Source organism: Salarias fasciatus, chromosome 23, assembly GCF_902148845.1.
Source record: "Salarias fasciatus chromosome 23, fSalaFa1.1, whole genome shotgun sequence".
NCBI lineage: Eukaryota > Metazoa > Chordata > Actinopteri > Blenniiformes > Blenniidae > Salarias > Salarias fasciatus.
Window position 1 is genome coordinate 12,965,404 of NC_043766.1, and position 24,683 is coordinate 12,990,086.

The 24,683-nt window shown below is 42.1% G+C and overlaps 1 protein-coding gene across 1 annotated transcript in view; it reads left to right on the top strand.

Annotated features, from left to right (window-relative positions):
- The window catches only part of hmcn1 (hemicentin 1), a gene marked incomplete at its 5' end in the record, with an annotated part of 97,012 nt that extends 73,370 nt beyond the window's left edge, over window positions 1-23,642 (top strand). The window contains 56 exons of the mRNA XM_030083666.1: window positions 613-758; window positions 855-1,005; window positions 1,183-1,380; window positions 1,472-1,585; window positions 1,686-1,873; window positions 2,145-2,241; window positions 2,386-2,547; window positions 3,281-3,394; window positions 3,481-3,683; window positions 3,847-3,928; window positions 4,033-4,164; window positions 4,396-4,545; window positions 4,748-4,907; window positions 5,258-5,382; window positions 5,474-5,657; window positions 6,026-6,123; window positions 6,254-6,532; window positions 6,647-6,843; window positions 7,033-7,114; window positions 7,375-7,511; window positions 7,600-7,741; window positions 7,925-8,069; window positions 8,166-8,293; window positions 8,377-8,533; window positions 8,753-8,874; window positions 9,046-9,210; window positions 9,453-9,560; window positions 10,684-10,821; window positions 10,897-11,031; window positions 11,157-11,426; window positions 11,645-11,835; window positions 12,002-12,215; window positions 12,335-12,469; window positions 12,587-12,777; window positions 13,194-13,275; window positions 13,381-13,650; window positions 13,880-14,050; window positions 14,126-14,296; window positions 14,589-14,759; window positions 14,850-15,020; window positions 15,143-15,313; window positions 15,890-16,060; window positions 16,138-16,284; window positions 16,386-16,523; window positions 16,630-16,751; window positions 17,273-17,510; window positions 17,618-17,680; window positions 17,778-17,897; window positions 17,983-18,117; window positions 18,197-18,310; window positions 19,155-19,280; window positions 19,420-19,548; window positions 20,770-21,138; window positions 21,297-21,416; window positions 22,023-22,149; window positions 22,913-23,642. Of these exons, the coding sequence (XP_029939526.1) occupies window positions 613-758; window positions 855-1,005; window positions 1,183-1,380; window positions 1,472-1,585; window positions 1,686-1,873; window positions 2,145-2,241; window positions 2,386-2,547; window positions 3,281-3,394; window positions 3,481-3,683; window positions 3,847-3,928; window positions 4,033-4,164; window positions 4,396-4,545; window positions 4,748-4,907; window positions 5,258-5,382; window positions 5,474-5,657; window positions 6,026-6,123; window positions 6,254-6,532; window positions 6,647-6,843; window positions 7,033-7,114; window positions 7,375-7,511; window positions 7,600-7,741; window positions 7,925-8,069; window positions 8,166-8,293; window positions 8,377-8,533; window positions 8,753-8,874; window positions 9,046-9,210; window positions 9,453-9,560; window positions 10,684-10,821; window positions 10,897-11,031; window positions 11,157-11,426; window positions 11,645-11,835; window positions 12,002-12,215; window positions 12,335-12,469; window positions 12,587-12,777; window positions 13,194-13,275; window positions 13,381-13,650; window positions 13,880-14,050; window positions 14,126-14,296; window positions 14,589-14,759; window positions 14,850-15,020; window positions 15,143-15,313; window positions 15,890-16,060; window positions 16,138-16,284; window positions 16,386-16,523; window positions 16,630-16,751; window positions 17,273-17,510; window positions 17,618-17,680; window positions 17,778-17,897; window positions 17,983-18,117; window positions 18,197-18,310; window positions 19,155-19,280; window positions 19,420-19,548; window positions 20,770-21,138; window positions 21,297-21,416; window positions 22,023-22,149; window positions 22,913-23,279 (8,933 nt within the window). The remainder of the gene's footprint in view (window positions 1-612; window positions 759-854; window positions 1,006-1,182; window positions 1,381-1,471; window positions 1,586-1,685; window positions 1,874-2,144; window positions 2,242-2,385; window positions 2,548-3,280; window positions 3,395-3,480; window positions 3,684-3,846; window positions 3,929-4,032; window positions 4,165-4,395; window positions 4,546-4,747; window positions 4,908-5,257; window positions 5,383-5,473; window positions 5,658-6,025; window positions 6,124-6,253; window positions 6,533-6,646; window positions 6,844-7,032; window positions 7,115-7,374; window positions 7,512-7,599; window positions 7,742-7,924; window positions 8,070-8,165; window positions 8,294-8,376; window positions 8,534-8,752; window positions 8,875-9,045; window positions 9,211-9,452; window positions 9,561-10,683; window positions 10,822-10,896; window positions 11,032-11,156; window positions 11,427-11,644; window positions 11,836-12,001; window positions 12,216-12,334; window positions 12,470-12,586; window positions 12,778-13,193; window positions 13,276-13,380; window positions 13,651-13,879; window positions 14,051-14,125; window positions 14,297-14,588; window positions 14,760-14,849; window positions 15,021-15,142; window positions 15,314-15,889; window positions 16,061-16,137; window positions 16,285-16,385; window positions 16,524-16,629; window positions 16,752-17,272; window positions 17,511-17,617; window positions 17,681-17,777; window positions 17,898-17,982; window positions 18,118-18,196; window positions 18,311-19,154; window positions 19,281-19,419; window positions 19,549-20,769; window positions 21,139-21,296; window positions 21,417-22,022; window positions 22,150-22,912) is intronic.
- Window positions 23,643-24,683: the final 1,041 nt, after the last annotated feature.

A 24,683-nucleotide genomic window follows, 5' to 3' on the forward strand; every position in this document is an offset into this window, starting at 1 on the left:
AAATACAACACAGTCATTTCTATTATGGGACTAATTGCTCTTTAAGAAACGATGGGGTCTGCTTGTTAAGAGCTTTATAGGTTAAGAGAAGGATTTTAAATTCTATTGAAGATTTAACAGGAAGCCAGTGAAGAGAAGCTAATATTGAACTGATATGATCTCTTCTGCTGGTTGCAGCAGTTATTGGGCCCCCGAAAACAGGGAACAGGGAACATAGTCTACTCTGGAGGAAACAAATGCATGGATTAATTTCTCAGCATCGCTTTGAGTCAACATGTTCCCAATTTTAGAAATATTACGTAGGTGAAAATAGGAGGTCCAGCAGACCAGTTTAATGTGGGAGTTGAAGGATAAGTCCTGGTCAAAGGTCACGCCCAGGTACCTCACAGTGTTACTGGTGGCTAAAACAGCACAGTCCAGGGTCACAATTTGTTTTGATAATTTTCTCTCTGATGTTTTGGGCCGAATGTAATAACTTCCGTTTTATCTGAAATACAAAATAATTCTAATTCATTATATTATGACTTAAGTTGTATGATTTTTTGTTTGTTTGTTTGTTTGTTTGTTTGTTTGTTTGTTTGTTTGTTTGTTTGTTTGTTTGTTTTACAACAGTCCCTCCCCAGATCAATAAAAATGACATTCCTGGAGAAGGACTGGCTCCCAAAGAAGTCAAGATCAAAGTCAACTCCACACTGACCCTGGAGTGTGTAGCTCAGGCCTTTCCCACCCCAGCACTGCAGTGGTATAAGGATGGACAGGTAGATCTTCAGATTGCTCAACTTCATTTTCAATATAAAGGATTTTTTACAGGCCATAAGATGGATTTTTTTTTTTTCTATCATCACCATCCACAGATCCTGAGGACAGATCAACATGTGTCCATCACAGCCAATGGTCGCATCGTTCTGATCAAGCACGCCCAGGTGTCAGATACGGGCCGCTACACCTGTGTAGCCACCAACATAGCTGGAGAGGATGAGAAGGACTTTGATGTAAATATACAAGGTGAACTGGGTTGACTACTGCTGATGTGTTAACTGAGACTATTGCTATTTACTACAGAGATCTCTCAGAAATGAGCTGAACTTTAAAGTGACTCCACAACACTAAGAACAGAGTTCAAAGAATGGTCAAAGTGCAATTCAAACGATACGCTCCTCTTCATTCCCTCCCTCTGCTCAGTTCCACCTAATTTCAGCCGGCCTGGTGGAAGTGGTGATACGACCTCTCCAACAGATTTTGGAGGTGATACCCGAGAGGTGATACTTAACAATCCCATCTCTCTGTACTGTGAGACCAATGCTGTACCACCACCAACACTCACCTGGTACAAAGATGGACAACTGCTAACATCGAACGACAAAGTTCTGGTCTTGCCAGGTGAAAGAAAGAAGAAAACAGCTTTTAAAAAAAACAAGAGGAAAAAACAAACACAACACAACATACCAATCTGTCTGTGTTTCACTTAAAGGCGGGCGGGTGTTACAGATACCCAGGGCCCAGGCTGAGGACTCAGGCAGGTACACATGTGTGGCCATCAACGAGGCAGGAGAGGACTCCATACAGTATGACGTCCGAGTGTTGTGTGAGTTAAAACAAATGTTTGTAACACAAAAATCTTTTCAAGTTTCTCGTAAATGTAATCGATGCTCATGGTGTGCATATGTATATCCGTCTTATCCCAGTACCTCCAACCATACGAGGAGCAGACAGCGACTTGACTGATGAAGTTATAGTCCTGATCAATAAAACTATCCAGATGGACTGCCATGCAGATGGAAACCCCACCCCCAAAATCATCTGGTATAAGGACGGCCATCCAATCACTCCAAATGGTCCCTATAGGATTGTGTCCAATGGGCGAGTGCTTCAGGTAAAAACTGAAACACAGCTTGATTCATCTAAACGCAATTTTTGTGTATTTCACTTTTACTTTACTAGCTGGGTGTTACATTCTGCCAGTTTTGCACATATAATTAAATGAATTCAAGAACAATTTTAAGACGTCTGTGAAGTCAGACGAGACAAGATCGAACATGATTTGATTGAACAAGGCAAGACCAGACCAAAAATAATCAAGTCAAAAATGTAAAAAATGTGTTCTGTATTATTGCTTGTTACAGTCAATATATATTCTCCACCAGGTGCTGACTTCTCAGCTGTCTGACACAGGGCGCTACGCATGTGTGGCTGACAACGTGGCGGGGACTGCAGAGAAATTCTTTAACCTCAATGTTCATGGTAGGTTATGTGAGAAACTATGATATTTTATTGAAATATAGAGATGTATATAGTGTGTCATGTAGGCTCCCACTGAAATGTTATTTTTTTTAGGCAGAATTTCATCGTTAATTTTCTCTTCTTTATGTTGTGATTCTCTTTCAGTGCCCCCTTCGATTATCGGCGTGAGTCCTGAGAATGTGACAGTGGTGGTGAACAACTTTGTGTCCCTGTCTTGTGAAGCTACCGGCTTTCCTCCTCCCACACTCAGCTGGCTCAATGACAAGGGCCCCATTCAGGCCAATGCCAATGCCCTCATTATGCCAGGTACCTTTTTTTTGTTTTTTTTGTTGTTTTTTTTGGGGGGGGGGGGATAAAATAATAATTTCATCATGAGCATTTCAATGAAATCATGATGGAGACATAACTAGATAGCAGATGCAAATTATGAGTGATTGTGGCTCGGCTGAAAGAGTCAATCCAAGCTTGCAGTTTCAATCTCTCATCTAAACCAATCTATATGTCAAAGTGTCCTTGAACCCCAAATTGCACCCAGTGGATGGACTGAAGGCCTCGCATGGAAGCTGTCACCGTGGGTGTATGTCACTGACAATGTAAAACACTTTGACCTGCTAAAGCAGAGGAAAAGTGCTGCAGGATATAACTGAAATGCACTTATGTAGAACAACTTTACTTTTTTTTTTTTTTTTTTTTGTTGACTGCGGACCTCATTATTTGCAACAATATCGTCTTATAATGTGAAAGTTTGGAAAAAGTCCAGCTGTTGGTCCAGCATCAACAAAAATATACTGCTTGGATTACTGCCTGGTGTTAGTTAATCTATCTATGCCATATGAGTTATGACGTGTGGGGAAGACAGATGTGATCCAAGCTCTATAAAGATGGTTCATTCTGCCACAATTTGAAAACCCACAATTTTATTAATAACAACAATATAAGTGAAAAAGTTATCTGGATGGTTACATGTCTTCAATCTCCAAGATAAACACAAACTTACCTTGCATTTTGAACGTGACCTCATGCTCACATGCGTTTTCAGGTGGTCGTACTTTACAGATACTTAAAGCAAGAGTATTGGATGTAGGAAAATACACTTGTGTGGCAATGAACGCTGCGGGAGAAGCACACAAACACATCCATCTCACAGTTTTTGGTATGTATGAACAAATATATATAAGTATTATTGACTTTGGTCTCATTTCGCATCATGAACTGACGGTAAATGTCTTTATCGCTCAGTTCCTCCCAGCATTCGAGATAATACAGGTGACTCTCCTGTGGTCGTGAACATGCTTGTTGGAAAGTCAGTGTCTCTGGAATGTGAATCCAATGCCATCCCCCCTCCCACCATCACCTGGTACAAGAACGGCAGAGCAGTGACAGAAAGTCCTAACTTACATATACTGTCTGAGGGACGAATCCTCCAGATTAAAAGCTCAGAGGTGAGAGACGCATGGACACTTTTTTGACTCTTTCACTGCCATTGCCATTGTGTTCACCTTTGTTTCCTGCTTTTTCTTAAAAACAAACTTCCTGGATGTGTATCACACTGCACACCACACGAGGATTTTGGTCAATGTTTTCCCATCCGTCTCTTTTCTTCAGGTGTCTGATACAGGACAGTATGTTTGCATGGCATCTAACATTGCAGGACAAGTAGACAAGAACTTCCACTTGAATATCTATGGTAGGATGCCCTGAATATTTATTTCTGCAAAAGCCAAAAAGAATAGGTGACATATAATCACACAGCACTAGTTAAGATGTATGTCTCACTCTTTTCATCTTCAGTACCTCCCAGTATAGATGGTCCAGGAGAGGAAACCGTGGTGGAAACCATCAGTAACCCAGTGACCTTTGCCTGTGATGCTACGGGAATCCCTCCTCCCACTCTCACTTGGCTGAAAAATGGTCGCCCCATAGGTAATTAGAGCTTTGTAAGCTGGGCTGAAAGATATTATTAACAACATGCAAGCAACAACTGTTGTTTTTCATTTGTAATATATTCACTAATCTGTTTGTCTTTATATTTGCATGTATGAAAACAACAACAAGAAATACACTGACATAAACATGCTTGGTTTTATGTACCATGTCATAACTTTTTGTTATTAGTCATTTGTTTTTACAAAGCACTTGTCTTGTTTCCTTTAGAGAGTTCAGAGTCTTTGGAGATGCACATCTTTTCAGGCGGCAGCAAACTCCAGATTGCACGGTCTCAGCTCTCAGACAGTGGCACTTATTCATGTGTTGCCTCTAATGTGGAGGGCAAAGCACGCAAGAACTACCGCCTCAACATACAAGGTACGCCCATCACCTGTATGTCTCAGTCCTCTGCGAATAAATGGCATGCATGTACTGCATAAAACATAAAATTTTAATATGTATTAAAAATACTGTAAAGTGTTTGTTTTACTTTCTATATTTTATTTTCCATTTTATGTGTAAACTTACCAATGAGCCAGTGTTTGGATTACAGTTAACATGAAGCTAATTCATTTTTTAGTTCCTCCAAGTATCTCTGGATCAGAAATGCCCAGCGAAGTGGGAGTTCTTCTTAATGAGAGCATCCAGCTAATTTGTCGAGCCCAAGGAACGCCAACTCCAACCATCCAGTGGTTGAAAGATGGAGAAGCCATCAACAGTGTTGGACACAAAGAACTCAGGTAAAAACAAAATGGAGATCAAATAACGAATGTGACAGTTTGCTAAATCAAATGCTTCACAATGAAGCATGAAAATGCTACTTAATTAGAATTTCTGTATATTGTATATTTACTTCTAGTAAAAAGCCTTATTTTTCGATGCTGTCTTTTTCTGTTTCTTTGTCTTTCCTTGTTTCATTTTATTATCATTATATCACTCTTCCTATAAAGCACTTTGAGTTTCCCGCATCAAGTGTGCAATATAAATCAAGTCTGATTTATAGATTTGCAATTGAAATCTATAATTAAGCTATACTTTCATCATCAAAATATAAAATATATAAAAAGTCCTGTGGTTTGTACATGATCAGGATCAGCCCAGATGGCCGCACACTGACAGTGAGCCGCGCTCAAACCACAGACAGTGGCAAGTACACTTGTGTGGCGACCAACGCTGCTGGAGAGGAAGACAGAATATTCAATCTGAATGTGTATGGTCAGTCCAAATCCTTTTACAGATGAATATTTTTACATGTCCTCCAGTGCAAACACTCACTAATGGAAGTGCTTTGTGTTCTGTCTTCCAGTGCCTCCTGTGATTGAAGGCAACAGTGAAAGTCTGGAGGAGCTGACTGCAGTCCTGGACAGTTCCGTCAATATCGAGTGTGTGGCGACAGGCTCTCCCCTGCCCCAGCTCAACTGGCTGAGAAATGGCCTCCCGCTGCCTGTCTCGTCCCACTTACGACTCCTCTCTGCTGGACAGGTGCTTCGGTGAGTCACTGGACAAGGACACTTCGAGTACCATCACATTTTTTTATTACTTTCCTCCACTCTATGTGAAAATTATAATTACAGGAATATTGATAATAATATTTCTGGTAATGTTAATTTCTATATTATATTTCAAAAATATAGGTATACTTTTTTACAATGTAGCCTGCTTGGTCACCTGCTTGTTGTTAGGATAAAAGCACTGTGATGCAAATAAAAACAATGGGTCCAATTTCTCATTTATGCCTTTATTTCAATAACATACATTTTTCACATGAGAAGTTTTCTTTAAATACTAAATCGTTGGAAATTGTGCGCCTGTGGTTAGACTTCACCAGGAACTGTACTGCGTTTTTGCTCTCTATTAGAATTACACGAATCCAGGTTTCTGATGGTGGAAGCTACACGTGCGTGGCATCAAACCGGGCCGGAGTGGACAACAGACATTACAACCTGCAAGTGTATGGTGAGCTGGAAAGTGATCAAACTCTAGTGATAATATTAAATTGCATGTTCAGATTTTTCGTATACCTTATTGCAAACTATTTCGAAACTGAGGACCAAAGACTAATGAGTTATTAAATGACTTTATTCAGTCCCAGCAGGTCTGGATGGAGCAGGGAGCACAGAGGATGTGACAGTAGTTAAAGGAAACCCGGTTTCTCTGCTGTGTGTGGCTGATGGGACGCCAACACCTGACATTTCATGGCTTAAAGATGGAGAGCCTGTCATTCCCGATCGCCTCCTCATCCTCCTCAACCAGAACACCACCTTACAGATTGACCAGGCAAGGGTCAACAGCACAGGACGCTACACTTGTATTGCTAACAACACCGCTGGTCAAGCAAGCCGTCACTTCAATCTGAAAGTCCTGGGTGTGTGAAAGCAGATTTTATGTATTAATCTCAAGATTGAGATTCTGATCCATGAATTAACTTTTTTTTTCATTTTAATTAATTTATTTTTTTTTTGATGATTTACATTTCCAGACCCTCCACACATCAAGGGCACTGGTGCACCGGCAGAAGTGTCTGTGGTTGTAAATAATGTCTTGGAGCTGGTGTGTGAGGCCACTGGTATCCCTCCTCCTTCTTTGACCTGGCTGAAGGATGGACGCCCACTTCCACAGGCAGACACTCTGCGCCTCCTCCGGGGAGGGGAGGTGCTCCGAGTGGCCTCAGCGCAGGTTAGTAATCTTGGCTGGTTACAGCGGAATCCTTTTTCACACATGGTATAATATTTATGATGAGAGTATTGTATTTTCCTTTTAAAATAGCAAATAGTTCTATTATCTCTTGTATATGAAACATGTGGACAACATTTTTGTTTTCTTTTTTCACTAATTCTGCACCTTCTGACACTTTATTTCACTCAGCTGGAGGACACTGGCAGATACAGCTGCTTGGCCAACAGCCCTGCAGGTGATGATGACAAGGACTTCCTGGTTCGAGTGCATGGTGGGTAACACTGCCGTGCGACACATGCACATGCAACAATGTACAAAGTACCGTAGATATTCTCTGGCTTATGTGACTTTTCACTTAGACAGTAAAAATGGATGAGTCTATCTTATGCTACAGGATTTTTCTCGAAATCTGTTCCTTGTTGCTGCTTCTCCTCATCTATTTAAAAAAAAAACAAAAAACTGGGGTTTAGAACCAAATCAAGGCTATGCCTGTTTGCATCAACCCCTCTCTGTTCAAAATTCTTTTTTCAGTCCCCCCTAACATTGCTGGGGACAGCACACCTCAGGATGTGACGGTGCTGCAGAACAGACAGGTGACCCTGGAGTGTAGGTCTGATGCCGTTCCACCTCCAACTCTCAACTGGCTCAAAGACGGCCAACCACTGCAGGTCGGAAGCCAAACCAAGCAATACTGCAGCAATACTTTGATTGTTTCTCATGTATATCTATAAAGAGTGTCTTGTTTCCGTCCTGCAGGCTTCTGCTCGTGTACGGATCTTGTCTGGTGGCCGTTACTTACAGGTCAACATGGCGGATCTCAGTGACACAGCTCAGTACACCTGTGTGGCGAGTAACGTCGCTGGGAAGACCACTCGACAGTTTAACTTGTCTGTCAATGGTACTGATTTAGCATTTATGAAGATATCTTCTGCAAAAATTATTCAGAAATATAGAAATATGCCACCAGACAGAGATTATTAACTAAAGAAAAGCATGTTTTCTAATGTATGATTAGCTCTAGAGCTGAAGAAAATACAGAGGTTAAAATAAAGAAATCTAATTTGTGCTTTTGCCTCCTCAGTGGCCCCAACTATCAAAGATGGGTTACAGACAGTCTCAGTACACATCAACAAGCGTGCTGTGCTTGAATGTATAGTGAGTGGAGTCCCACCACCTCGGGTCACCTGGAGGAAACATGGCGCCATACTGGCAGCAAACAACCCTCGGTAAAGCACACAACCTTGCGCCTGCTCTCATTTCCCCTCCATTGTTCGCATTTTGCCAGGTTCAGTATTTCACTCAACTTTTAAACATGCTTGCAGGTACACTTTCAAAAAGGACGGCTCTTTACTCATTCATTCAGCTCAGGTGACCGACACCGGTCGCTACCTGTGCATGGCAACAAATCAGGCTGGTACACAACGCAAGAGAGTGGACTTGCAAGTGTATGGTAAGTGGTGAAAAGTGCAGCAAATGATTAAGTCACACAAAAGTTCAGTTATTGAACTGTTGAACAATGCTTTCATGTTGTAGTGCCTCCATCCATCACTGACAGTCGAACCAACATCACAGTGATTGTCAATGTTCAGACAACGCTGCCTTGTGAAGCCACCGGCATCCCCAAGCCCGCCGTTAACTGGACTAAAAATGGACGAGCCATCAATACTGACCAGAACCAAAATATGTACAGGTTGATCCAGGTTTTCTGTCTCTCTTTCCTAACTTTAAATATTAAAACCTATTTCTGTAAAAGAAAAAAGAGTGAGTTAAACACTCTTTATGCTGTATTTACTATGTTTACTTGACTTATTTTTTTCCTAAATAAACCTTAACAGTTTTTTTTTTAATATGTAGAACAAGCTTTAAAAGTGCTTTGACATACAAACTTTATCTCTCTGAATTTTTCCAGATTACTTTCATCAGGCTCTCTGGTAGTTATTGCGCCCACAGTAGAGGACACCGCAGTGTTCAAATGTGTGGTCTCAAATGAGGCTGGACAAGACTCCAGATCCATCCACCTCAGTGTCAATGGTAGGTAACGCAATAGCCTCTATGTATCGAGGGTATTCCTCTAATTAATGTTCATTAATGTTGCTTTGTGAATTGACTCAACATCGCTTCTTTAGGGTTCCTTCATAAGGGACACCATACAATCATTTCCATTCTACCTCACAACTGTTCTTGGTGTTGTTTCGTCCGCAGTTCCTCCATCGATAGCAGATGAACCCACTGAGCTGGTAGTAACCCGACTGTCCCCAGTGGTCATTGCTTGTACTGCATCTGGTGTCCCAGAGCCCTCGATCGACTGGACCAAAGATGGCATGCCACTCCCTATAAAGGGACGAGGATACATCATCCTGCCAACAGGTCAGAAACTTGGGAAATATGGCACTGAAGTACACAGGACTGCAATGATTATGTAGCAATAAACAAACATTAAACTTAGTTTGCTGTTTTTTATTCTTTCTGACAAACCTGAAGTAGTATTTTTAGAAGAGTCTATGCGATAAATGTTTGGTTATTTTAAAAGTACAAGTTATGTTTCTGTAGCTTTTCGAAGTAATTTTGATGTACATTTATCTAATAAGTATGTGTTGATTGATTCTCAGGTCCAGTACAGATCACTTCAGCAGAGCTTTCTCATGCTGGACAGTACTCGTGCACAGCTAAGAATGCTGCCGGCTCCACTCATCGACATGTGCACCTCACTGTGCAGGGTAAAGCCACGTTTATTAACAGATGTATTGCTTTCTAGAGGCTTTTTCTGCAATAGGCAAAAAAAATATAAAGCCTTAAAGGAATACTCCACCCAAAAAACGATTTGGCCTCATTTTCTACTCACCCTCATGCTGAGAAACACTCTGGAGCACTTTTTTGACGTTTCAAATGCAGTTGGAGATGTTTGGGGATTTTCGTTGTCAACAAACAGGGACCGACAGAGCCCGACAGAAAAAATGGTCCATAAAATCCACAAAACGTTCCCATTTTCCTTCATACTGCTCGTCCGCTGTAATCCAAGTGTCCTGAGTGCGTAACGTCCATAATTAATTCTTAACGAGGTCATTTAGTACATTTTAAGAGCCCAAACAGTGCGCTCTGTACAGCTCCATTGCATGTCTGCACGCGCACCCTGAACTACGGAAGCCGCGGCAGACCAAGCAACACGCTTGTGCCCTTTCAGCAGGACACCGAATTCAAAGCTTTCAAACAGTAGCCAATCACTTTTGTGATTGTCCACAGCTCGGTTACTCACAGCAGAATATATACAGCGGAACTTCTTCTTCTACGCTTGCAATTTAGAAAAGTAGTCGCTGAAAGCGCGCAAGCGTCTGGCTTGGTCTGCCGCGGCTTCCGTAGTTCAGGGTGCGCGCGCAGACATGCAATGGAGCTGTGTGAGAGCGCCCTGTTTGGGCTCTTAAAATGTACTAAATGACCTCGTTAAGAATTAATTATGGACGTTACGCGCTCAGGACACTTGGATTACAGTGGACGAGCAGTATGAAGGAAAATGGGAACGTTTTGTGGATTTTATGGACCATTTTTTCTGTCGGGCTCTGTCGGTCCCTGTTTGTTGACAACGAAAATCCCCAAACATCTCCAACTGCATTTGAAACGTCAAAAAAGTGCTCCAGAGTGTTTCTCAGCATGAGGGTGAGTAGAAAATGAGGCCAAATCGTTTTTTGGGTGGAGTATTCCTTTAACAAACCAATTGGTTTTTGGTTTGTGGGTGCAAGCTTGATTTTCAATGTCGATACCCTTGTTGTTGTGATTTTTGTGGCTATATTTAACATTGATGTAATAAATCTTGTATACCCAATTGTTTCTGATCCTTCTTGTTAGAACTCCCAGCAATCCAGTCCCATCCATCAACCCTGGATGTGATCCTCAATAACCCCATCACTCTGCCCTGCAGGGCCACCGGCTCGCCAAGGCCTACCATTACTTGGCAGAAGGAAGGCATCAACATACCAAACACAGGTTATTACTCCTATCTCCGTGTGTCAGTTATTATGAGTGATCAGTCATGACGTGGTGTCTTCTGCTTCTTGCCAGGTGGAAGTTTCACAATACTTCCTAACGGAAGTTTGCAGATCTCCAAGGCTTCTTCATCAGACTCTGGGACGTACATATGCGTGGCTCAAAATCCTGCTGGCACTGCACTGGGCAAGACCAAGCTCAGAGTACAATGTATGTTACACACTTAATTATTACCATGTATTGAATACCTGTTCAAGAGAGAGCTGTAGCTCGATAGCCCCAACTTTGAATACGTTCTTTGCATACACTCTGCTTGTTTGCGCTGTGTTTTGCAGTACCTCCGTTAATCAGCTCAGAGACGCAGAAGTACGTTTCACCTGTGGACTCTTCTGTGACGCTCGAGTGCCAAGCTGAAGGCCTGCCTCCTCCTTCTGTCACATGGCACAAAGAAGGGCAGCGTCTAAGTGAGTCTGTCCGCCAACGGGTGCTCAGCTCAGGATCCCTGCAGATCGCCTTCATTCAGCCAAATGACGCGGGGCGGTACACCTGTACAGCTGCCAATGCAGCAGGCACCGCCAGCTTGGAAATGAGCCTCATTGTTCAAAGTAAGTTCTCCACCAGTATGCGACTTTCAACAGACTTGCATCATAGGGCTTCGGTGGTGCACCATCGAAATACAACTATTTTTAGATTTATTTTTCCATAAAGACTTCAATCATTATTTCATTGTACATTTCCTGTAGTCATAATATTTGCTTTTATATACATGACTATTCTAATGCTAGAGAAACATTCTTGATACTTTACATTTCTTCCTTGTCAGTTCCTCCTTCCATTCGTGGTGGAGAACAGGAGGTTGTGGTGGTGGAGAACAATCAGGCCCAGCTGGTGTGTGTAGCAGAAGGCATCCCTCAGCCCAGCCTCACCTGGGAAAAAGATGGTACTGCACTCACTGAAAGTACAGGGGAGTATACCATCCTGCCCTCTGGGGAGCTGGTGATTGACATGGCTCAGGTAATAATTAAAAAGAAAGATTGCCAGTTTTGTAAACTTTGATGTGCATTTCACTCATTTCAGCAGTATAAGGGTCATGTTAAGAATTGTCATGAGAGCTCCTTTCTTTTTTTGGAAATCCTTCATCTCTCTCACTATCCTCCTTCCTCTTAATCTTTACTTTCAGCCCAGTGATGCTGGGATCTACACTTGTGTTGCCACTAATGCAGTCGGGCAGGACAGTTTGACGGTGACCCTGTCGGTTCATACTCATCCCGTCTTCACTGAGCTTCTCAGTGATGTGGCCCTCAACAAGGCAGAGCGCCTCCTGTTGGCTTGCGGAGTGAAAGGCATTCCTCTACCCAGAATCACATGGGCCTTCAATAATAACATCATCCCAGGTACGATTGAACCAGATCTTTTTCTCCTTGTATTAATTGTTTCACCGTGCATTGGTTGTTCGCCTAGTATCCAATTCTGTAACGTTGTTTCTTCTCTTGGCTTTTGGTTGATGCCGTAGTTCACTACGACCACATGAATGGCCACAGTGAGCTGGTGATTGAGAGAGTAAGCAAAGACGACTCAGGAACCTACACTTGTGTGGCGGAAAACAGTGTCGGAACCATCAAGTCTTTGTCCTTTGTTTATGTTAAAGGTAAAGCCAAACTCCCATCTTCATGTTTGCAAGGTCAAACAATCAGCTTTTCTCCTAAATAAAGTAGTTTATGTGGAGTTTATGAAGTGAGCTGTTCTCTTTTCGTCTGTTCTCTAGAGCCTCCAATTATTGATGGGGACCTTCACTCAAACCGCATCGAACCTCTCGGTGGTAATGCCATTCTCAACTGTGAAGTTCGAGGTGATCCACTGCCAACCATCCAGTGGAGTAAAAATGGAATCAACATCCAGATAAGCAACCGTATCCGCCAGCTGGACAACGGCTCACTGGCAATCTATGGGACAGTGGTAGGATTTTTTTTCAATGAAACATGTCAGTTCATTGCATGCTACACTGCTCACAAATGTCATAAACTCAACAAACCATCACTGTGTTATGGTGTCAGTGTAGTTTCAATTGGATCATTTCCTGATTTATTCCCAAGGTTTGGTTCGTAACTGTAGCTGATAGCACGAGTCAAAATGTCACCTTGGGACTATGGGCTTAAGTCACAGAGGTCTCAGAGTAACAATGGGCCCTCCAATATGCAATTTGTGGACCCCGACAAAAATCATTCATGATAAAATGCTATGTGTTCATATCGCAATGACAATGGACTTCCATCATTGCTATTTAATAAGTGATAAAATATACTGATAAAAAGTTGGGACATGCACATATAAGTCATTGTCTTCTTTCATTGTCTTCTTTGTCTTTGACACAGAGTGAAGATTCAGGCAGCTACATATGTGTAGCAACGAATGATGCAGGAGTGGTGGAAAGAAGTGTCACTCTTACTTTACAGAGTAAGTCTATCTGCATCACTCAACTTTTACATTAATAACTGTAAAAAGAAAATCCATCAACTTTTTTGTTTTGTTTTTTACAATGAGGCTACTGTTTTGTTGCAGGTGCACCCATCATTACAGTCGAGCCAGTTGAGACTGTAGTGGATGCTGGCACCACAGCTGTGCTCAACTGTCAGGCAGATGGTGAACCCACTCCCACAATAGAGTGGTCACGCCAGGGCCGCCCCCTACTGGGGAATGACCACTTCTCCACTTTGTCAAATGGTTCGTTAAGGATCAGCAGCTCCCAAAAGGAGGACACAGCTGAGTATGAATGTGTAGCCAGAAATCTTCTTGGATCAGTGCTGGTCAGAGTCACTCTCATCGTACGAGGTATGTTGGACTTTTTCACTTCACCATGATTTTGTTTGTATTATAACTGCTTCTGAATGAAGCATTTATCCTTTGGTGTTCTCTAAATGAAATAAATCAAAACAGTGCTTTCTTTCCAAACTGAATAACAGTTAGCTGCAGGATATCTATACCCACCCAAGAGGGGTTAAATTTGCAGGTTAAGATTTGAGAGGTGCCATCCAGTTAAATTCATTTGCATATTTTGTAGTTCATGGAGGCTATTCAGAGTGGGCAGAGTGGAGTCCTTGCAGTGTGTCCTGTGGCGTCGGAGCCCAGACAAAACTGAGGCAGTGTAACAATCCTCTTCCTGCCAATGGAGGCCGTCACTGTGTTGGGTCAGACGTAGAGACACGGACATGTCAGGGAAAGCCCTGTCCAGGTGAGTCTGCCTCAGACACGTTAATCCTTTGTAAGGAAAGATAGCAACAGAATGTATTTTTCTTTCTCTCTGCAGTGGAAGGCAACTGGTCAGAGTGGTCTTTCTGGGAGGAGTGTTCACGTACTTGCGGTCAGGGCAACAGAACCAGAGTCCGGACATGTAGCAACCCTCCAGCTCAACATGGAGGCAGGCCGTGTGAGGGCAGGGCAGTGGAGGTCATTATGTGCAGTGTCAGACCCTGTCCTGGTGAGAAAATGCTCTATAGATAAATTTAGCATGCCAGATGGATTGAAATGAAATAGATGTGACAGCAGTTGTTTCCTGAAGACATTTTTTTTTTTTTTACTAGTCATGTTTCTGTGTGAAATTTACTCTCCTTTAGCTTGTGATTCTGAAAAAGATTTTCTGACTTCACATGAAAGAAATGTAACGATTTTGTAACTGCTCAGAGAGATGACTGTGGTAGTTTGGTGATTCCACTTCTTGTGCTGCAGTGAATATGCATGCATATAATAAACTGACATTTTTACTCTCCTAGTGGCTGGAAACTGGGGGTCTTGGCTACCTTGGAGCCAGTGCAGTGAAACTTGTGGTAAAGGAATGCAGTCCAGGATCCGACTGTGCAACAACCCTCCTCCAGCATTTCATGGGTTTCAGTGTGAAGGCACAGACACCCAAACACAAGTGTGCAAGGAAAGACCTTGTCCTGGTGGGGGCTCAATTATTCTTTTATGAATTTCTGCATAAGGGCAACTGTGATGAGCAGAATTTATTTAAGTTCTTTTTTGTTGTTTTCCAGTGGATGGAAAGTGGTCATCTTGGGTGAGCTGGGGTGCCTGCAGTGTTTCCTGCGGTGGTGGGACCAGACAGAGAACACGCCTGTGTGCCAGCCCTGCCCCACAGCATGGTGGAAGGCAGTGTGAGGGCAATGATGTGCAAATAGACTTTTGTAACAGCGACCCCTGCCCAGGTGAGTTATTTTACTCCACACTGTTCTGATATTACAATTTTTTTCCTTGAAATGTTTTCAAAATCAGGAGATTATGTCTTTGAAATTGTGTTTCACATGGTTTTTCACTTCCTGTGTGTCAGTCAGTGGAAACTGGGGTCCATGGAGCAGCTGGGGAAGCTGCAGCAAGACTTGTAACGGTGGGCAAATGCGACGCTACAGGACGTGTGACAACCCCAGACCCGCCAACGGCGGCAGAGCATGTGCCGGCGCTGATACACAAATACAGAGATGTAGCACAGCCGCCTGCCCTGGTGAGTCCAGTGGTTACCGCTGTCTTGATGTCAGGCGCCACACATGCATCACAACCAGTTCCCAAAATATTAAACTTACCTGTTTTTAATTTATGGATCCTCATGAAAATGACATAAAATTCATCATATTTTTTTCTCTTTTTCAGTAAGTGAATTTTATTTTGAAAAATACACCATGAGTGTTCCATAACATTTAATTGATCTAATTAAAAATAATAATAATAAATAAATAAATAAATAAATAAAATAAAGCTGCACACACCTTTATCTTCAGGATAACGTTATTCTTAAAAAAAAACTGCATCATGCTAATTTCAAAATCTGACAAAACTGATTTATTGGTATATGCCTTTTCAAACTAATTAACATATAGTTCATTAAGGTTAATACTTATGACAGCAGTTTTATTATTAGAAATATCCACAGTTTCAGTATTTTGTCTCATCTGTCCCACTTCTGTCAAATTAATGTGCTACATTTTTGTTGAAACTTTTAAGATATGTTACTTTAAAACTCCTGTAACTATGATTTGTGTGTTATTGTGTTAATGTGCCATTGTCAACTGTGTCATTGCAGTTGACGGTAACTGGGGTCCATGGCAGATATGGGGAGAATGTTCCACTTCCTGTGGAGGTGGGGAACGGACTCGTGTCCGACTCTGCAACAGTCCGTCTCCCAGCAATGGTGGCCGACTGTGTCCAGGTGACTCCACCCAGCTCTCCAGGTGTAACACACAAGCCTGTCCAGGTAAGACATGCGATATAAGAGCTTTTTCCTTTGTGTGTTTGTATAGAGTATGTATTTTATTTCTTTGTCTTTGTCAGGTGGTCCCCAGCGAGCTCGAGGAAGCATCATAGGAAACATCAACGATATTGAATTTGGCATCGCCATCCTCAATGCCACCATCACAGACAGCTCCTCTGGCGGCAGAATCATTAAAGCTACTATCTCTAATGTTCCCAGGTCTTTAGGTCAGTTTACTTGTTTTTAGTGTGCATTGTTAAAATCCAGATGTGATCTGTTCACTGAAATGTTCTCATTTAAACACAAAATTTAAATCTTTGAAACAAAGGTCCGGCTATGAGGAAGCTCATCTCCATCCTGAATCCTGTTTATTGGACGACTGCACAGGAAATGGGCGAGGCTGTCAATGGCTTCACACTAACAGGGGGTGTCTTCAGGCGAGAGACACAGGTGGAGTTTGCTACAGGTAGGGATGTTTCATGATTGATGATAGAAAGACAAAGCTTTACATCAGTGTGTGCTGAGTGAGGAGACTCAAAAATCTTGGATTTGATGTGATTGAACGTCACCAGGTGAGATCCTGAGGATGACCCATATCGCCCGGGGCCTGGACTCTGATGGAGCGCTGCTTCTCGACATTGTCGTAAATGGACACATCTTACAACTGCCGTCACATGCAGACATCAGCATCAAGGTACAGAAGACAAATTCAAGAAATGATAAAAAAATAATCGATCCTCTGTTCAGTAGCATTAACTCTATTCATTTAGTCTTTTCAAGATATTTTAGAACTGTTTGCTGTAAAAACATACATGCAGGTCCTTGCAGTTCTTGTGGAGGTTGTTCGAAATAATTATTGTAGACAATTTTAGAGAAAATGCAATAGATTTTCCATTTCATCGTCCACATTGTGTCATGTATTGGAGGCATGGTGACTGTTTCAATGCAAATGGTATACAAAAACAATTTGCAGATACTTCAACTATTATTAAGTGTCCCATTTCCCTCAGGCAAATACAAGTTTCCATCTCAAAATGTCTACATTTTTGGTTTCACCACCCTCTAGTCTCCCTTTTGAAATAGCACAATAAATTTAACTGAAAGTGAAGCGTTACAAAAAAAAAAAAGATCCTTGTCCAAAATATTTAGCATAAAAAAATAATTTACAACAGAAATAGTGTGCAGCTTCTTCACGTGCACAGTGTTTTGCTTCAGGACTACACAGAGGATTACATCCAGACGGGTCCGGGCCAGCTGTACGCTCTGTCTACTCGCATGTTCAGCATCGACAAGGAGAGCGTGCCGTACTCCTGGAACCACACCATCTCTTATGACCTTTCTAAAGGGAAGATGCCCTATCTGGTGGAAATGCTGCGGGCTACAGCCATCAGTGCCCACTACCACCCTTTGGATGAGGTTTTGGAGTATAGCATTCAAGCAAGCATCACCAAGGGTGAGCGTTATAGCTTGAAACTTGAACTGATACTTTTACAGGCGAATCAAGCTTTGCTATGAGTGTCAGACAGAGTCTGGGCTTAGTTGTTCCTCTTGTGATTTCAGGTGAGCGCAGCAATCAGTGTCCACATGGCTTCACTCTGGTGTCTGCTGGGCCTTTTTGTTCAGGTATTCAAACCCATTATACCCTGTTTTAGTAAAACAACAATAACACATGTTGTTACTGTTGCCATATCTTGATCCATGTGTCCCTCATGTGCCACAGATGAGAATGAATGTGAGGTTGGGAACCCCTGTTCTCACGCCTGCCACAACGCAATGGGCACCTACTACTGCTCCTGTCCGCGAGGTCTCACCATCTCAGCCGATGGCCGAACTTGTCAGGGTAAAATACTCAAACGTCAGCGTGATGTTACGGTGTTCTATGAGAGTTTACCAAACTGCTGACGCCCTGTTCTCCTTGGTCTTAGACATTGATGAGTGTTCGCTGGGCGGGAATGTGTGCCACAATGGTCAGGACTGTGAGAACACCATCGGCTCTTACCGGTGCGTCATGCGCTGCGGACGCGGCTTCAGGAGAACAGCCGACGGCCTCAGCTGCACAGGTACGACCACACACATCAGTGAACTTTTATGTTGATTCAAAGTTCATGAAAATCAATAATGATTTCGTCTGTTGCTCAGATGTGAACGAGTGTCTGGAGTCCAATCCATGTAATCAACACTGTCTGAACACTATTGGTAGTTACCGCTGTGCCTGTGAGCCAGGCTTTCAACTCAGGAACAAACGCTGTATAGGTGAGGCAGCTCCTCCTCTTCATTCACCGTTCACCAGTAAACACTTTCCACATTAAACTGCTGCTACAGATTCCATTTGTGCATTTGTTTTGGTTATAAGGATTTTATTGCTTTTTAATCAGTTTCAGCAACTCTGTTTTTTGCTGTAGTTGTAATAATATAAACATTTTTCATACTTTTATGACAAGAATAACTATATAAACACATTTGAAATTCACAATGCAATTACTTTAAATGGGTGGAGTTGGGAATCCTGTTCACAGGATGACTTTTTGTGTCCTTTTTTATGTTCATTATAGCATTGCAGTTATGGAAGACGTGTTTTTTTATTAACTATTGATCCTAAGAGTTGCTAACAAAGAACATTCAGAATAAACATAGAAAGACAACGTATGAACTGTCTGTTTTGGGCCAGTGTCCTCATCTTTCTTTCATGAATGAGAAATAAACGAAAGAACATATGGCATTACTCACATATAGAATTGTTCAATTATTGTTCATGTTTGTAACCCCACCCCTCCGAAAAAGAAAGAAAGAAAAGAAATCGATTAATAAATATGTGTTTCTACTTGGAAAAATAGTTACCAGTTGCAAAGCTGCATGGCCTAAACCACTGCAACACAGGTCATTCCTATCATTTGTGTTCTATATTTAATAGAACCTGTGTAAGAAACCAGATTTAAATGGCACCAAGCACCTGGATTCATAGCATGAGGTAGTGTGTAGATTATGTGGTGGGGATATTTCTTGGGTTTTATCAGTTGAACTACAAAGCTGCACAGATTCAGAAACATCAGAAAGAATATTTGAATTTGACTGAAAAATTCTTCTCTTGTCTCTTAAGATATCAACGAATGCCGACAGAGGGTTTGTCGCTCGGACCAGCAGTGTAAAAACACACGCGGTGGTTACACCTGTATTGACCTGTGCCCCAGTGGCATGACGAAAGGTGGAAATGGAACATGTGTTGGTGAGTGTCCTGCGTCCGTCACTGAGGGAGCAGAGCAGCGACTGTAGACGAGCGATGACTGACAGACGTTACATCCGTGTGCTGAGTCACTCAAAAGGGAACTGCTAAGTGGACAATTTGCGCTGCTCTTCTGTTGTAGATATTGATGAGTGCAAAGACGGCACCCACCAGTGCAGATATAATCAGATCTGTGAGAACACCAGAGGAAGCTACCACTGCACCTGCCCACGTGGATTCAGATCTCAGGGAGTGGGACAACCTTGTGTTGGTATGTACACTGCTTGCGAACTCTCAGTTTATTACTTTTTGCTGTTCTGCTGCAAGAATACATTCTAAAGTCTGGAAAGACCAGATCTTGCACCAAAATGAATTCTGGATTCCAAACCAACACAGTACATTTTCATATAAATGTCAAGTACTGATTGGTGATTTATTGATTTTTTTAGGACAAAGAACTTTCATTACAGATTAAAAAGAGATTGAATATGCCTAATAAAGATTAGTCCACCTTTACAGCCTCATGTTTAAATCCTTAGTATTTTTAATGATCTGGCAATACCAGAGACTTTTTTGTAATTTGTGCATTAATTAAGTTTACAAGCTGTGGCTTCCTGATCCTGAATTAGGATGATTCTTATTTTTTAATGACTTTAGCATTTCCTTTAGCAATATCTTTGCTTAAGCATGCCGATTGATCAGCCATTAAACACTGTGGAATGTTGTGCACTGGCTTCTCGTTACAATTCCCTTCAGCTCGCTTGCTTGCGCTTTCATACTTTTCTTTTAGTACTGAAGTGGAAAATAGTTATCATATGGTGCCACTGCTTTCCTACACTGATATATACTGGGTTTGGCCTGCTCTGGGTTCATGCTACTTCTCCTTTCCTATATTGTTAATAACTGTTACACAAAAGTGCAGGAGGAACGTGAAGTGATATTACGCGTGTCGTCCTCTGGGCCAGTAAAGGACCAGCACCGTCATCTCACTGTCTTTTATTTCTCCCTATTTTCAAACCATTTCCAACCTCTTACTCTTTGGATCTTGCTGTCTATTGGTGTTGCTTTGTAATGGCTTAAAATCTATGTCCGATGTTACATTAACACTGGGTGCTTATTTCATCTCAACATTGTTTACATCTCACATGACTGATATTATATTCAAACTTTTTTAGACATGAAAAAAATCTCTCTTTCTGTCTTTTAAATTAAATATGAATGTGTTTAGACTCGATACATTTCTTTCTCAGGGACATGAAAATGTATTGGGACAGAGTGGGGTAATTGACGTATCCCCTTTTTCCCCCCTCATCCCTGTCTTTCTCCTCTATTTTCATGACCTGCACCAAATCATTCATTCCTTTGATCAACTTAATTCTACTTTTCTTTCCTGGTGTTCTTTTTTTGCACCTCTCTGTCCTTCCGACCTTCCTCTCTGTAATGTGACCTTCCATCTTTCCCTGGTGCTGGTCTGTCTTTGTGCCGAGGGCAGACATAAATGAATGTGAGCGGCTTCCGCAGCCTTGTGCCCACCTGTGCATCAACACTCCTGGCAGCTTCAAGTGCACCTGCCCCCCGGGGCGCCACCTGCTGGGTGATGGCAAGTCCTGTGCTGGGCTCGAGCGCCTTCCCAGCTATGAGAGTTACTCGTACGGCTACCGCACCTCTCAGTCTTCTCCTGAGCTCAGCTCCAGCCAGCGAGTGTACCACAACCTGGCCTCTCACAGCTACCATTCCTACGCAGAGGCCACACAGAGGGGCTACCAGAGCCGTAGTCGCAGAGAGAACCCCATACGCACCTCACAGCAGGTCTCCTCCTCTTGTCAGCAAGGGTTTGAGCCCAGAGGTGGCCACTGTTTAGGTAATTATGGAGGACAGGCAGGGCTGAGATGGGACAGAGGATCAAAAATAACAGAAATATAAACTATGAGCTTGACAGATGTATCATACAAATGTAGCTCTGCATGTTGCAGTGTTGTTTATATCATGCTGTGCATGGTTTCTGTGTGTGTGATGCAGACATTAATGAGTGTGAAGTGAGAGACACCTGTCAGCACGAGTGCATGAACACACCGGGAAGCCACCGATGTCTCTGTCCAGCTGGTTACCGCCTGATGGCCAACAGCAAGACATGTCAAGGTGAGAGTCTCAGTCCCTTGGCTCCGGCTGCTTCACAGCGTGGTTACTTACCCGTGACGTTCAAAGAGGTTTATGGCAGATGAGGCAAATGAGACTCTCAGAGTGAAATGAAGTGTTTCATTTACTAAATGGATTTGTTGTACTTTTAATTGAATTGCATTGTTTTCATGATCTTAGTTTGATTTATACATGAGGAAAATGCTGAGTGTTCAGTACAGTCCTGTGCAATGATGAAGTGGCAGTATTACCTCACCTCTTCCCTTTTCAGCGCTGTTTACTGTTAAATATGCAAAATTATCAGCTCATATGAAAAACTTTTAGAAGAGAGAAAAGCACAGCATGGAGATTTTTGTCATCTCGCTATTTTACCTGAAAATATGCAGATTTAGCAATTTTAGTGGATGAAGTCGCACAAAATTTAGCTTGTAGCACTATTAGCATAGACATTTAAAGATAGAATTAAGTTTGTCATTTCTTTTTTTCACTTGTCATGACCAGTGAGAGTCTCAGAGAGGTCTCAGTTCTTAATGTTGACCTCAAACATTCAGGGAAACAAAAGCTGCACGTTTACTTCCTGTACTCACTGATCTTCTACTGTATATGCAGACGTGGATGAGTGTCTGGAACAAAACATCCAATGTGGAGCAAACCGAATGTGCTTCAATATGAGAGGAAGTTACCAGTGCATCGACACGCCCTGTCCACCAAACTACCAGAGGGACCCAGCCACAGGGTAAACCGTCACTGAAACACAGTCACCGTTCAGAAAGAATAGTTTAATTAGAAGGATAAAACACCTCCTCAAAGAAAAATGTTTCTCAGATACTACGTCATTCTATTTTTTGCTCATATTGGAGTTTTCAGGAATGCAACAATGAAAGAAATAAACATTATCTGGACTTATAAGCAACCGCAACACATTTCAATTCCATTTTTTGAACAACTTTTGAGAGTGGATTTGTGCTACAGTAATCACTGTAGAGACAATGAAAGTGAATATATTTTATTGTATTATATTTTGTTGAATTCATTCATGAGGTTATGCTCTGAAGCCTTGTCTATATTGGAGGTAGTTGGTAACTCAGATATCATCTGCATTGGTTAAATGACCCTTTACGCATATCAAGTTACTTGATGTATTGTCGTGCAGTGTCAGTACTTGTTTTCTGTTGAAAATCGTTTGTGTTTGGAAGGAGCGAAACTCTAGTATGTAAACAGAGCTTTTGGTTTGTGTACATGTTCCTCAGTAGTGTAACTGCTGAAGAATACTGTTTAGAGTTTAGTTCAATCTTTTTTCACCTGTCTATAAATGTTTGGGATTTGCCTGAATTATTGGAAATTCAAGCCTGTACCATTTTACTGTTTATGAAAATAATTTATTTCTGGATTTTAAGACAAGTGAATATGAAAAAAAAAAAAAAACTATACAGCAGTCAGAAGTATCTATTTGAGATATTTTTCCCTCACTCCTTTGACTAAAATCCACTTCCTTGCAGGTTCTGCCTGAAGAACTGCCCTGCTAATGACCTGGAGTGTGCCCTGAGTCCTTACGCCCTGGAGTACAAGCTGCTGTCGCTTCCTTTCGGTATAGCAGCCAACCAGGACCTCATCAGGCTGGTGGCCTACACTCAAGACAGGGTCATGCACCCCAGGACCACCTTCTTAGTGGTGGACGAGGACGTCACGTTACCGTTTGCCCTCAGAGATGAGAACATGAAGGGCGTGCTGTTCACGACACGGGCACTGCGAGAGCCCCACACGTACCGCATGAAGGTGCGAGCCCTCTCCTACAATGAGCACGGAGGCATCGAATACCAGACAACTTTCATTGTCTACATCGCTGTCTCTGCCTACCCCTACTGAGAGCACTTTCAAAGAGACACACGTGTGACGGTCCATTGTGACCTCCATGAAAACAGTGACTTAGTGTGGGTAAGTGGCGGTGGTTTAGGGCCGACCTCAGGACCTTGACCCAATAAGAACACTAAGAGTGAACGTGGGAGAGTGGCCAGTTAAGTGCATTAAGCCGCGAGGACTTGAGAAACCAGGGAGCAGACGGCTGGAAGTGACCTGGAGAGAAGTTGGATAAAACCAGCTGTTTACTGGCTCTCATCCCTGGAAACCTCACTTCAGCCTGTCATTCAAAAGTTTGTAGTCTTGTTGACGTCTCTGCCCACTCTCACATGTATGTAATAGAATAATCACATGTAACTCATAAAACCCCCCCAAAAAAGTCCACCACTGGCTCTGAAAGTAGATTTTGAACTGTTTTACTTCCCTTCTTTATCTACATCTACCTATTATTAACTTATTGGGAAGTGCTTGAAAATGAAAATGGGATCCCACCTATGTTTGGTCCTTGTATCATCAGTCACTAAAGTGGACGTGTGACCGTTCATATCAGGTGTTCATAAAAGGTCACTGTCACATATTCTGCATCCTCAGGTAGCGGCCCGTCTGAAACACTAGTGAACTAAGTGAAACCACATCAGCTCTGATGCTGATAGCTTCATTAATGTTACACTATAATGCTCCATCCAATAACTGATACCAAGGTGTACTTTATTTTTTATGATTTGTACATAGTTGTTTTTTTTATTATTATAATGCAATGCTATACTTGTGCTTATTATATCCATTTTCTAATAAAACAAAAATAATAAATGAATACACACTAACTTTTAGTGGCATTCATGTCTGCAGCATATTACTGCCTGAAACCGTCAACGGATCACAACAACTTTTTTGAGTAATTGAGACACTTTACTTAATAAGCTGAGAATAATTGATAGCAAAACTTAAACCAAGTGTCGTCGTGTGAGCTGCCAAACTTCACGCTTGATCATCCATCTATAAAAAAGTTTGTAAAAGGTATCTGAGGCACAGTGGTTAGCGTTATGGCCTCACACCAAGAACATCTGGGTTCCAACACTGGACCTTTGTGTGTGGAGTTTCCATGTTTGCCAAGAGGAAAAACTCTTAGTGCTTACATCAAACGGACATAAAGTCTGATTTCCGAGTCCTTAAAGTTTTGCTTTCAGAGATTTCCAGCTGCCTCAGACTTCTTAAGTCTGAACTGTTTGGTGAGTTGTTTCATCAAGTGACAGACCTGCCTCCTTATGTCTATATACATAGAGTCAAACATCAAGGCAGCTTCAAGAACCCTACGTTTTGTTTGAACCTGCGATAATGGCTAAAGAATAAACCACTGGAGCCGGTAAGCTCTCTGTTAGTCAGACTATCATATGCAAAACATTGAACAGGCAT